The 14233-nt window shown below is 48.9% G+C and overlaps 1 protein-coding gene across 1 annotated transcript in view; it reads left to right on the top strand.

Annotated features, from left to right (window-relative positions):
* Window positions 1-14233, top strand: part of Afap1l1 (actin filament associated protein 1 like 1) — a 53671-nt gene that overhangs the window by 19373 nt on the left and 20065 nt on the right. The window contains exons 2-7 of the mRNA XM_021151060.2: window positions 6938-7066; window positions 8128-8211; window positions 8940-9034; window positions 10177-10288; window positions 12274-12372; window positions 12976-13187. Coding sequence (XP_021006719.1) covers window positions 6938-7066; window positions 8128-8211; window positions 8940-9034; window positions 10177-10288; window positions 12274-12372; window positions 12976-13187 — 731 coding nt within the window. The remainder of the gene's footprint in view (window positions 1-6937; window positions 7067-8127; window positions 8212-8939; window positions 9035-10176; window positions 10289-12273; window positions 12373-12975; window positions 13188-14233) is intronic.

Below are 14233 nucleotides of genomic sequence, written 5' to 3'. Positions count from 1 at the left end.
AAAGAAAGAAAGAAAGAAAGAAAGAAAGAAAGAGGAGGAAGGAAGGAAGGAAGGAAGGAAGGAAGGAAGGAAGGAAGGAAGGAAGGAAGGAAGGAAGGGGAAAGACAGACAGACAAGGACAAGAAAGATTCTATTCCAACACTATACAAAACAACCAGCATGATGATCCTCCCAGCACTTGTCTGGAAGATTAGAAGTTCAAGGCCATCCCCCTGTCTGAGGCTACACAAGGATGCACAAGACTCAGTCTCACATCTGGTAGGCATTTCTGACCTCTCCTGCCTGCCCAGTAGGCCTTCTGCTCTCTACTCTGCCATGTTTCCTCGGGAAAAAGCTCTGTTTCCTTGGCTGCTCTGATCTCTCCTAATTTATGCTATCATCTCTTGATGGATCTCCCTCTCTCTCTGGCATTTCATGTGGGAAGACTATCTTTAAAAGATGTATTTACTTGTTTTTGAGTGTATAAGTGTTTTGCCTGTGTGTGTGTGTGTGTGTGTGTGTGTGCCTGGTCCTGGCAGAGGCCAGAGGGGGAATTAGACTTGGAACTTACGTTAAGGAAGAGCATCCAGTGCTTGTTACTGCTCAGCCATCTCTCCAGACCTCATGTAGTAAAATGTAAATCTCCTTACCTTTTTGTTTGTTTGTTTTTTGGGGGAACAAAGTCTTGTGCATCCTTGTGTAGCCTCAGACAGGGGGATGGCCTTGAACTTCTAATCTTCCAGACAAGTGCTGGGAGGATCATCATGCTGGTTGTTTTGTATAGTGTTGGAATAGAATCTTTCTTGTCCTTGTCTGTCTGTCTTTCCCCTTCCTTCCTTCCTTCCTTCCTTCCTTCCTTCCTTCTAGTTTTTTTGAGACAGAATCTCTCAATGCTAAAACTCACTATATAGATCAGGATGGCCTTGAACTCACAGAGATCTGCCTGTCTCTGCCTCCCTGAATGTTGGGATGAAAGGTGTTCACCACCACAGTGGGTTCAGACATCTTAATGAAACAGCTTTAAAGAAATGCCTTGGGGTGGAGCTGGTGAACGCTTTTCATTCCAGCACTGGGAAGGCAGAGGCAGGTGAATCTCTGAGTTCAAGGCCAGCCTACAGAATAAGTTCCAGGACAGCCAGGACTACAAAAAAAAAAAAAACTTGTCTTGGAAAAAAAAAAAAACTAAAATTAATTAATTAATTTTAACAAAATGGAATGTCTCTTTAAATGGCTGTAAAATGGAAATTGGGACATTTTGCTGCTTAGAACTTTGAGCAAAACCAAAAGAGCATTCTGTGGGCCTTTGTAAAACCATGCTGACCCTTCTTACTTTCCACTTAGAGCTGTGCTGTGTCTGCTTCAACAGCAGCCAGGGATGAATTGACCTTGTGATCTTGTCAAGAGACCTGTAAGGTACCAGGTTGGAAGGTGGGCTGGACAGACCTCAAACTTGGAGGAGCCCTGTCAGGATTTATTTTGCCTGTGGGTTTTGAAGTCAGCTGGTTTTCCTCTTTTATAATGGAAATTAGATGCATTACCTTTGAGCCCTTTCTATAAATCCCATATTCCCAGTGTTCTTGCTGGAATCCTGTGCTCCTTACCTGCTAAGAATCCTCCTGGCTAAAGCTTTCATTGAGACTGCATCAGGGCCACGGGCAAGTGACGGGGACCTCAGGTTTAACCTCTGATACATGGCATCCTGTTTTCATTTTGTTTCGTGAGGGGAAGCTGATCTTAGTCCTGGATGGGTTCTCCCCAGAAACAATACACACTCAGACGTCTAGTCTTAGGTATATCCCTAAATTTCAGTTTTATTTGAGAGACCTCCTTACAACCGAGAGAAAAAGCTCTCCTCATCTTGAGTTTCTGGGTTTGAAACCTTTGTCTACTCTCACTTGAAAGATTAAAGGTTTATGGACAATCAGCCCATTTTCCCCGTTTTGTTTTAGCCCTTAGAATTCACTGAACCACTCTAGGACAAAACCAAGAACACTAGGGAAATTTATTCTAATTAACTTTAGACGTGAAGATTACTCTGTTCTGATTTGCTGAGTCCTGGCACAGCTCTGAGGATTTGCCTGGGCTAAAGAGATGACAGACAGACAGACAGACTGCAAAGCTGGGCTCAGGGAGATTGGACCCTGAGATCCAGCGCCTTGGAAGCTTGGTGTGTTTTGTTTTGTACAGCTGAACAAAGAGGCAGGGTTTGTGGTAGGTGGCTGATGGCTGAACAAAGGAGACAGGTGTCAACTCCATAGAGCACACTCTCCAGATCACAAACGTGGGCATATGGGAAAAAAATGCTATGATGAATGTTTTCTGCGCACGTGGTCAGTTTCACACTTGGACCAGAGGAAGGCATTGCCATCCCTCTGAGCCTTACCCCTGAGGAGCAAGGAGATTATGCATTTTCTCATAGGTCTGAGGCTGTTGCCCTGTCAGCACACATTCCCTCGGGGTCTCCCCATGCTGACACCCTAGTCTCTCCCATGAAAAGCTCATACTACCTGGACCAGGAATAAAGAAGAAGGACAGGTTATGAATGTGTGACTGGGAAGAGTAGAGGCCTGGCTCATGAGTGACATCGCCCGTCCTTCTAACTAAAGAATCTTGTCCCCTCACTTGGCTTTGAGCACCTTGCGTGCAAGAAGGAGCTCTACTGGACCTGTGAGCCGTCCATGTGGTAAGACTGGCAGAGTCCCTGATCTTAATACCCACACACATACACACACACACACACACACACCTGGAGCGCCTTCCTGGGAGCAGACGTGGCTGCAGACCAACTGACTGATGCAGTCACTGCTTCATCGGCACTTTGTGGGGGAATGACCGCTCATCCACTGTTTGCTGAGAGATTGGAGCCGTAGGAAAGTTTAGAAATGTTTCCAGGATCCCACAGCTGGAAACCGGAAGTACTGGAGGAGGACTCTGGCTATCTATAGCCTCTGGCCTCTCTGACATGGTTCATCTTCAGCATCAGGCTTGGGTAAATTGTGTGTCAATTTTACACTGGATAGTTCTTTCCCCTCAACTGGTTGCGTGACCACGGCCAGGTCACACATCTTCTTTGACCCTCACTTTACAGATCGTAAAAATGAGAGGGCTGGGCTAGGTCATCCAAATAATGTCGTTTTCATTGAGTACAGTTCGTTGGGCATCTGCTGTATGCCAGGGGTTAAAACATGGATAGCTTGTCATCCACAAATGTCATCTGGTCAGTGCTTTGGAATCCAAAATCTTGAGGGTGCTAATAAACAGCAACAATTCTGACCACAGCACACAATAAGAGCAGTCATTTAATGAGTGTCAGCTACAGGCACAGCAGGACCTGACGTAGTCCCCTGTGCCCCTGAGGTTGGGAGTCCTCCAGTACTCGTTTAAACAGCAAAGCCATAGCTCAGCATAAGTGCAAATTCAAAGTACAAGAATCCCAGGACTCATTCTGAGTTAGACCCAGATGGCCAGCCACTGGGCAAGACTCTGCCCTAAAGCTATTCATCTTCATCTTCAGGAGTATCCCTCCCTCCCTCTCTGTTACTCCAGAGGAGGCAGTCCACATTTCTCCAGTGATACAAGTCTTTCCTGTAATAGTATCGTTCATAGATATTTGCTGGTATATTTTTGCAAACGCTGAAACTTGCATTGCCGGGGCAAAGCACCTGAGTCCTCTCTCTGGTTGAATTCTAGTGATCTATCTCTATTTGGTGATCAGTCCTTTAGGTCTCAGAGGGAACCTGAGTGGTACCCTAGCTTGTCCTGGTGCCCCGAGTTTTAATCCCCAACAGGAGGGGGAGGGAGTACTTAGAAGTCAAGGCTTCATGTGCAGGATCCCATCAAAGACCAGGAGGGAAACAGAACTCGCCTTGCCGAGTGTGGTACTGAAGTCTATATCTTAACCTCAGAGATTCACTCAACCTAATTGTTCCTAATTAGAAAGGGTGACCAAGCTGTGTTCAGAGCAATAAATACAAGGAGAGCTTCTGCAGAAGCCAGAAGGATGCTGCCTTTGTGCGCTTGCATGGAGATTGGAAACATCTGAGTATCCCAAGATATTTTTCAAGGGAACCAGGAGATCAAAGCAACATTTCTGTGGCCTTTTTGTTGTTGGTGGTCAGGATCTCACGGTGAATTCAGACTTGTCTCTAGCTTCCTGGGCTCCAGCTATCCCCTTGCCTCAGGCTCCTGAGTGCTGGAACTTCAGATGTACACTGCCAAGCCTGGCTCAAAACCATTTCAGATAATACGAAGACATGTCCCTTTTGGGTGTCCCTTCTACACAAGTGTGCAGGGTCAGTGTCTAGGGGCTCATGAAGACAGCAGCCATGAAGCTGCTGGGATCCTTGTATCCTTGTATTGACTGTGTATCCTTGTGGTATAAGGATCTCTTGGTTCAGCCTGTCATGGTGGTGTATACCTTTCATCCCGGCAATTGGGAGGCAGAGGCAGGGAGATCTCTGAGTTTCAGGACAGCCAGGATTATATATACATATAGGTTTAATTGTTATACAGCATTGATTGACTCAACCCACAGGAAACTGGAGCTTCCAGGGACCCTCAAGAATTTCTGAAAGTATAAAAGAACTTTGGGACCAATAAAACCCAGAATGTATGGTGTAGAGCTGTTCTGCCCAATATCCCCAGGGTGCTGACGAGCAGGGCCAGCAAGGCTGCCCTGTTGTATTTACACCACAATTGTCTCCCTTGTGAATGGTTAGGTATGAATGTATCTCTGTGTGTGTGTGTGTGTGTGTGTGTGTGTGTGTGTGTGTGTGTGTGNGNGNGAGAGAGAGAGAGAGAGAATATAAATAAATTCTACTGGGATAATCCCTCTTCTATTTTTGCTAATCCCCAGAGCAACCCACTTGACACACAATGTCCAGCAATGTTTTGAGATCATCTTAACTGAAACCCGTGTGTCCCTCAGGTCCAGCAAGGTCTCTGATTCCTTCGGAAGAGATTTCCTTCCAGGCAGTGGAAGTTTGGCTCTAGGGAAACTTAACGTGTTCCTGCTCTAACGAGGAGAGCCTGCTACTCATTCAGACCCTCATCTCCTGTGGCACTGGGGACTCAGGCCCTGAGTTTGTAGCTCTTCTCGTCCTCTGCAGGCTTGGAGATCACAGCTGGGAAGCAGTGGGTTACACCCACTCCTTTGAAGCTGTACAGGTCCCTCAGCTCTACCGGCCTCTGGACATCCTGGAAAATGGCTCTCCCTGCCAGACCACTCACAGCAGCCTGGTGGGGATGAATTAGAAAGTACTCGGAAAGTGGCTACCACAGTGCCCAGTGACCGGAACTTTCCTGAAAGAGTGACCCTATCTGGATTGTCAACCTTGGTTCATTTGCTCCAACGTTGGGTTAATGCTTAATGCCACAGAGAGATGACACTGCTACCTGTCCCCAACAGTGACAGTGTACAAACGATGTCTGTTTGAAACAAAGTTCAGCATGAAGCACTCTGCTGAGCTGGCTGCAGCCTAGATACTTAGAAAGTGAGGCACCTGGTTTTGCCCTCACTTAGGAAGCCTTTTGAGCATCCAACATAAGTGGGGTGAATTCCAGAAGCAGTAAGAGCACCTAGGGCATGCGGTAAGAAACTCTCACAGCCCCTCTGCAAGGTGTGCTGTGGCTAAGCCCTTTAGAGAGGAAGAAACTGAGTCACTGAGACGTTAGATAGCTTGTAGAAGGTCCTGTAACACTGAATTGAACCTGCTATTCTGGCCCCAGAGTCTCTAAAGTGAAGATCCTCCTAGTATCTTTACAGGTTCATATCAGCACCTCCTTGCCTCCTTGGGAGAAAAGAAACTAAACAATCTGAGAGTTGGGTCCCAAGCAGAAGTCCCAGCCCTTCTAGTTGCTTCTGTGTGGCCTCTCTGTCTTAGTTCCTTTATCGAAAAACCTTTATCTAAAGGTGATTCCAACACCTGCCTCAAAATCGTTGGTAGGATCAAACGAGACACCGAAAGGCAATATAGTTCCCTGGCTAAGAGAACAGGGTAAGAACTCAATGGAGACACTCGTAGCTATTTGTATTTAACTTTCCCGAGTCTTCATTTCATTTCTTATATGACGGCGACAGTAAAATGCTTGATCCGGGGTTTAAATGATATAAGATGAATGCTTACTAGCACAACTCGTAATAACCATTCAATCCAAGTTACCATGTGCAAGTGTCTATCACAAAGCAGGCCTATGCTACTGCTTTGATGAAACTGGCCCTTAGCCCCAGTGCAAAAGAAATCCTATATGGCCCAGAGAGATGCCAGTGACATAATGCTCTTGGCATGCTCCTGTCTTTAAAGGACTCTCTGCTCTGAGAGCTTGCAATTCACTGAAGTCTCTGACCTGGGAACTTATCAGAAACACAGAAATTCAGCTCTCGCCGAAGACCTCTTGAGCCAGAATTTGCATTTCGGGCAGAACCCAGCTGATTCCTATGCACACGTAGGATCAAGATGCACCGGTGTGTGGGTGGAAGGAGCAGCCATGATAGCTTTAGGCATGGAGCGGGAAGGGTTAATATTCCGTTTGGCTCTGGCACAGGAAACAGAAGGTTCCAGAGATTGAAGCAAGTGGATGATGAAACAGGAAGGCTCCCTTCCTGCCTGTGTTCTGGGCAGCTGGGGACTCTGGCTGAGATTTGTCCAGAGCCCCAGGGCCTGTAAATCAGGCTGAGGCAAAGGAAAGCCATTCTACTTCTGTTTAGGGTGGCCTGGGCTCACGAGTGCCAACATGAAGGCCCTATCCTCGGGCCAAGGCCATCTGAGGTCTAAGGCAGAGTAGGAAGGCTGGAAGAAAGCCACCTGGTTTTGGTGACCAGCCAACCATGGGGCAGCTGTGTGTGGGTCCTTGTGTCACCCTGGTGAACAGGGCCCTGCCTTCTGACAACCCCTGCTGCTCTAGCTTCCAACGGGCGTGGTCAGGATTCTTAACTCAGAACCTGCCTGTCTCTCCTCAGTGCTGGAACAGCTAATCCCAGAGCTCACCGGACTCCTCAGCCTCCTGGACCATGAGTATCTCAGCGACAGCACCCTGGAGAAGAAGATGGCTGTGGCCTCCCTCCTGCAGAGCCTGCAGCCCCTCCCAGGTCAGCCCTAAAGAGTCCCAGTTACACGGACAACAGTGGTAGCATTCACCCCATGGCCTGTAGAAGGGGATGTCTAAGCCTTAGGTTAGCCTCAGGATAGCACAGCAGGTGCTGTGCTGTGACCCAGTCCGCTCATCCACCAAGGCCCTGCCCCTCCGCTGCAGTCCTGGTTGTGTTGTACGGCCCCCTCCATCCCAGCCCTCCACAGACCCCCACAGAACATGCGCACCCCTATTCGCCACCGTAATTCACAGCAGAACACTCTCTCACACATAATACACCATATATACCACACATGACACACAGCAAGTAACATACGCTGTACACACAGATAGCACACACACATATAAACACATGCTTTGACTACACTTTAATAGATACCTGGAGGGCTGGTGAAATGGCTCAGTGGGTAAGAGCACCCGACTGCTCTTCCGAAGGTCCAGAGTTCAAATCCCAGCAACCACATGGTGGCTCACAACCATCCGAAACGAGATCTGGCGCCCTCTTCTGGAATGTCTGAAGACAACTACAGTGTACATACATATAATAAATAAATAAATCTTTAAAAAAAAAAATAGATACCTGGATGTGCAGCATGTAGTTGCAAACAGACGTCTGCTCCTGCGTACTCTCTGACACACCCTCACAAGTTGAAACAGTTCCCACCACTTTCCTCATGCCCCCTCTAAAACCACGTGAGCTCCTTTCACTGCCTACCCAGTAGCTTCCCTCGGCCCCTCTGAGACACCCCAAATCAGCATACAGTCTCTGTGTAACTAACAAACTATACCCCAGTCTTGCAGGGCCCCTGGAGTGTGAAAGAGGAGGTTGAAAGTCACCACTCCAAGCCATACTGTCCCCAAACAAAGTGTTGACTGCTGCCTCACAAGATCATTGTAGGGACGCAAGGGACCCTTTATCGTTGACATCCCTGCCCTGTGCTATGGCAGTACCTTTGCATGTGAAAACAGAGCTCACCATCACATTGACAATGCAAGCAAGTAGGAAAAGGTGCGTGAGGTAACCTTCCCTGCTCACGGTAGTTTGCCCTCCTCCCTCAGCAAAGGAAGTCTCTTTCCTGTATGTGAACACTGCAGACCTGCACTCGGGGCCCAGCTTTGTGGAGTCTCTCTTTGAAGAATTCGGTAAGTTCCCTCTTAGCCCTGAAACATCCCTCTAACGCACACGTGTTCACATGCATGTACACAAAGGTGTCTCTTGCTGCTCTTGGCTTTCACACAGAGCCTTTAGGTCTCCTTGGGGGTCCTGGGCCCTGGCAGCTCTGTAAGCTGCCTGAATCTGTAGGGAAGGACTCACCCCAAGCTTGCAGGAGTGAACGTGCAAGCCAGATAGCCCAGCCCAGGGTGGTCACCTTACAGCCATTGCCGTCCATCAGTCACGGCCACCGAGCCTGGCTGAGCGATCCAGCCACTCGGGAGGAAGTAGGAGCTATGGCTGGGGAGAGTGGTGGCCTGGGCCTGAGAGCAGCCATGCTCTGAGAGAGAGGGAGCCATGTGACCATGATAGAGAAGAAAGTACTATTCATGTAAGGAGAGAGGTATGGTCTAGGGGAGTTGTTGCGACTACAGTCCCTGCACATCAGACATGGGAGCCCCTCCCTGCTGCAGGAAACCCTATGCCTCTGTGTCATACCATCAAAGACCTTTAAAGCACCTCACGAAGATAGTCCACTGTCATCTCTCTCTGGAAGCCAGGCAAGAGACATGAGTGCGGCCAATCTCCAGAAGATGCCCAGGGCACTGTCAGCTGTCTGCTGAAGTTCCTGATCATGGTGGAAGTCCGGCCTGGATTCACAGGCAGGCCTCCTGGATCCCAAACCCTCTGCCATGTTTGTCCTTGGTTTTCTCTGTAGACTGTGACCTGGGTGACCTTCGGGATATGTCGGACGATGGGGAACCCAGCAAAGGAGCCAGCCCTGAGCCAACCAAGAGCCCATCTCTGAAAAGCGTGAGTCTGACCCCCATCTAGCAAGGGTGAGGGAAGCTCTTCCTGTAACCCCAGGGGCCACTGCTGCTGTGCAGGACCGTCTTCTCTCCATGGTGATGGTTAAGGGCAGATGTCGTACCATGTGAACATATCACTGGGCAGGGACATGCTTACAGTGGTCCACACAGAGTAGGGAGAAGGTGGCGAGCCTAGTCTGTGCCCTCTGGCCCAAAGGACTTCACCACCTTAGCCTCAGGTTATATATACAGGAGAGAGACAGAGAAACAGAGAGAGAGAGAACAAGAACACACTCTGGACTAGGAGGTGTAGGCTTCTGCTATCCCCGCTGCTCTGTTGGGAGGCCGTGAGCAAAACACCTTTCTTAGAGCCTGAGTTTTTCCATACTCAAAAAGTAAAGGAATAGATCTAGTGTCCCCAACCCTGGGACTACAGTTAGGGACAAGCTTTGCTCGTCACCCATAGAACCTTACCATCACCTGTCACAGGAGCTAGTTGCTAACTTGCTATGCCCTTCATGTGCATACAGCAACCAAACGTATGTGGCAGGAGTGCTGTCCCCATTTTACAGACACAGCTCAGAGAGGGCAGGTGACACACCTAGTGACCCACAGCTAGTAAAGGATGGCGCTGAGCTAAAATTCTGAGGTTTCCTGACCCCAGATTTCACTGATCAATTACTAACCTCGTGGTTACTTGTTCTGTAGCTCCTCGCATGGTGGCAGAACTCACACTGGTGTTGGAGAGCTGTAGGCGTGCGCACTCACAAAGCGCCACGCCCATTCTGGGCAACTGCAGTAACTCTCGGGTATGACCAAGGAGCTTTGGCACTTGCGGAGTGCACAAATAGGCTCTCAGGTTGCTAGCTCCAAGTCTATTCAATATTAAAACCTACACCAGACATAACAGCAAGTTCTGTAATCCCAGCACACAGGAGGGAGGGATGGGAGCATTGCAGATCAGGGCCAGCCTGGGCTACATAATGAGACCTCAACACACCAAAAACAGCTTAAAGTGTCACATTCTGACTGCCTCCTCAGAGCCCTGGCCTCCTATCCCACCAGCCTCCTTCCTTCATGTCACCTCTTCCCCTCTGCTGTGTTCGCAGCCACCTAGTGTCACAAACCCTATTTGTTCCACTGCAGGCAGCTGCTGATGTGCCTCCACCCTTGCCCAACAAGCCTCCTCCTGAGGACTACTATGAAGAAGCCCTTCCCCTGGGGCCCGGCAAGTCCCCCGAGTATATCAGCTCTCACAGTAAGCTCTGGTCCCCTCATGGCTTAGAGGGCTCCCTCTCTGAGCAGCAGCAGATCCAGAGCCACTGCCCCACCAGCGCCATCACCCTTTCCAGGGAGGGGCTATCCTGATCTCCTAACGTTGGATCCAATGGTGTGGCTCAGGGGCTCGGCTTCTAGTCTCAGGTCTGTGTGGCCTGAGACAGACTCCTGTCTTCTGAGGATCTCGGCTCTTCCACTCTTGAAACAAGGAGGCACTAGATCTGTTCATAAAAGAGCGTTAGGACATAAGTGACAACCGTTAGGATAGCCCTGCTTCCAATCCTCTCACGCTTCTCAGCTTATGGTTTCATCGTTTGTTTCTGTGTGTACATATGAATGAGTCTTGTTACCAAGTCAGCACATCATCGGATGTGACCCATGGCCCAAACAACGCTTCATGGGTCAGCCCCAGGGAGCCATAGCATACAGTGGTACAGGCAGAAATAGCAGAGGCTTTATTTATATATAGTTCAACCATTTTTTAAAACTATGAATATTTTATATTATCATCTCCTTCTAAGCATAATGCTTGTAAATAGCACATATATAATTTATACATATATATATACATATATATGTGTATATATATATATATATTTTTTTTTTTTTTTTTAACTGATGGGACAGACTCTTAAGTTAGCCTCAAAGGAGAGTCCTTGTTTTTCTGCTGACTTCCCCGGTGTGTAGCATCCTTTGCATGAGGATCAGATGGAGGCCTTCACCCAGCATAAGGACTTGGCATTACACAGGGAAACTGTGGGTTTGGTGTCCGAGCATGTGCAGCTGAGTTTGTAGATGGCAATGTGAATAGTCCTTTCTCCATGGCTTTCTTCCATGGCTGGCTGGTCGCCTTTGCTGAGGACATGGCACATGCCGCTTATCTTTCCAACAGACATCTATGCTCTTTACACCTTTTGCCTGTGGTGAGCTTGGACCAAGTGATCCGTGACCTTCCATGAGTCCCCAGTTCCGTGTCACAGAAGTGAAGCAGGCAACTTTTCCTATCTGGTCCATTAAGGGCAAAGGGACAAGGAAGGGACAAAGTACTTGCCGGGCCCCAAGTCATATGTCAAGAGCCCTGGCAAGAAGAGGCTCCCTAACCTTCCCAGAGAGCTCACTTCCCTAGTACAGGGCAGAGAGGCTTCCTCCTGGGAAGGCAGGAAGGGAGGGGCTCAGGAAAGACCACGGACCCAGGCAGGGGTGAGCCTACAACCAAGCCAGCCATCACCATGTTCTTCCTCCCACACACAGCATCCAGGCATGCCTGGTGTTAACAATTTTGCCCGGAAATGACCCGCTTCACCTACTGCTGACTCCTCCAGTCCACTTTGCAGGTCATGCTGTCAACATGTAGGCCTCAGAGAGGCAAAGGCAGGCTCTGAGCAGAACATCGAGCATCCCGTAGCTAGGGACTTCAGTATGGCTTTCCTCAGGAAACAGATGGACAGGAGGGACCTAACAACCCAGAGCAGGGCTCAGTGTGGTGAGCGAGTGAGCTAGCCTGCGTGAATGAAGGTATCCGGATCAGTCCTGATCCAGCCTCAGCCACTAGCAATCTCTGTGGGGCCTGTTGCCCTGTGTGTAAAATGGAGTCAAAGCCTACCTTTAGCAGCAGCTACCCAACCTGCAGTGCAGAGAGCAAATGACCAAGGACATTCTCACACACTGAATGCCATTGGGAGAGGAAAGGAGACATCTTTGAGCTTCATCTTGAAGGGTAGGGAGTAATTCTCTGATAAAAATGTAAAAAGGCATACAAGACTAGCCTGGAGGTCCGACAGGGTCCAGCAAGCCCCTTCACAGTGATGGGTATGTAGGGTTAAGTGGGAAGTCGGAGCATAGGGCCCCATATCCAGGCTGAGGCTGCCCCTGTTCCCCACTCTCTATCCCCCGGGCTTTTTCCAGCCCTGACCCTGGATTCCTCCTTTCCTTCTCTAAGCTCAGCTCTTTCTGACAACCCCACAGATGGCTGCAGCCCTGCACAGTCGATTGTGGATGGTTACTACGAGGACGCAGACAACAGCTACCCCACCACAAGGATGAATGGAGAACTGAAGAACTCCTGTATGTCCTGGGCAACTGCTCACACAGCTGTCCCACCCCCACCCTCAAAGAGCTGACCCTCGGCATGCACACACACACACACACACACACACACACACACACACACACACACGAGAGATCACCAAACAGGCCCCGAAGCTCTTGTTCCCTCAGTGGGCTGGATGGAAAGACCATTGAAATGGGAGTCACTTGAATCTTTCCCAAGTTCAGTTTCCTTATCTGTCCTGGGGCTTTGCAGGCTCACAGCAGTGGTTGGGGGGACAATGGCTGTGGACAGTGATGAAGTCAGAGCAATAACAGACGTTTACTGAGCAGTTATTGGTGTAAGACTCTTAGCCAAACATTGCCCGTGCCAGATGAAGTAGACTCTGGTATTTATCATGACCACGTCTCCGGAGGAACTCCCAGGATGTGAAATCTCAAAGACCCCATCACACAAGCCAGTCCAAAGCAAAGCTTTTGAGTAAGGCCTACAGTCTGTCCTTGCCACTCCTCTGCCTTCCATAGCCCGGGCCCAGAACAGGTTACCTGCCAGGCAGGACGAGAAGGGGTTTTCCTGGGAGTGGCACAGGGACTGAGGGCCCCTTCTCATGACACCCGCAGACAATGACTCTGACGCCATGAGTAGCTCCTATGAGTCCTACGACGAGGAGGAGGAGGAAGAGAAGGGGCGGCAGCCCAAGCACCAGTGGCCCTCAGAAGAGGCCTCCATGCACCTGGTTAGGGACTGCAGGATATGCGCCTTCCTGCTTCGGAAAAAGCGCTTCGGGCAGTGGGCCAAGCAGCTGACGGTCATTAAGGAGGAGCAGCTACTGGTGAGTGATTCACGGGAGGCCTGTGTGTGTGCCCGTGCGTGTCTGAGGGTGTAATTGGCCTGTGCACAGAACCTCGGGACATGATACATCAGAACTCCAACGCACGCGCATGCGCACACCCTTGAAAGTCAGATGGAAGCTCACCTAGTTTTTTTTTCCAGAATTTTTTTCAATTTCTTAAAACATTCATTGTTCTTTATTGTGCAAGTTAGTGTACTTATAAACTAGGCAAAGGTTAAGATGTAGCTCAGTATCCAAGCACTTGCCTAACATCCATGAGACCTGGAATTCAATACCCAGTACCACAAAAATAAATAAATCTCAAAAAAAAAAATTAAAAAGAAAGACCTTTGCTTATAACCCCAGCACTTGGGAAGTGGAGGCAGGAGGATTTTCATAAGTTGAAGGCCAGCCAGGGCTACACAGCAAGACCCCAGAGAGAGGCAAAGCAAAAGAAAGAATGAATCTCATTGGCTAACAGATAATCAAGATGGCTCGTTGGTTAAGATCATGGGCTGCTCTGGCAGAGGACCTGGGGTAGATTCCCAGCACCCACATGGTGGCTCACAGCTGTCTGTATCTCCAGTTCCAAGGGGAACTAATGCCCTCTTCTGGTCTCCTGGGGTACTGCACAAATGTAGTGCACAGAAATACAAGCAGACTAAATACCTACAAACATAAAGCTAAAATAAGACACACTCCCCGTTTCCACTCTTGTTTTCACACATCTGTTTTTGACACAACCCCTTCCCGCACATACAAGCCTATAACTCCTTCTCTTTAAAGGGAGCTTTTCTTCTAATGCACCATTTTCTAATTACCGTCACCCCTAAAGAAAATGCACTGCCATTAATCCCAGCACTCAGTAGGCAGAGAAAAGCAGATCTCTGTGAGTTCCAGAACAGCCATGGCTACACAGAGAAACCTTGAGTACTGGGAATTCCAGAGTAGGAAACTGACCATAATTGTGGAGAAAGATAATAGCTATTTCTCTTTTTAAAAAAGTTTTAATCTGTTTGCAAGCCAGGATCAACACACACAGCTTT

This window comes from Mus caroli, chromosome 18, assembly GCF_900094665.2.
Source record: "Mus caroli chromosome 18, CAROLI_EIJ_v1.1, whole genome shotgun sequence".
In the NCBI taxonomy this organism is placed as follows: domain Eukaryota; kingdom Metazoa; phylum Chordata; class Mammalia; order Rodentia; family Muridae; genus Mus; species Mus caroli.
Note: the sequence above shows the minus strand (reverse complement) of the source record. Positions and strands in the feature narration are given on the sequence as shown.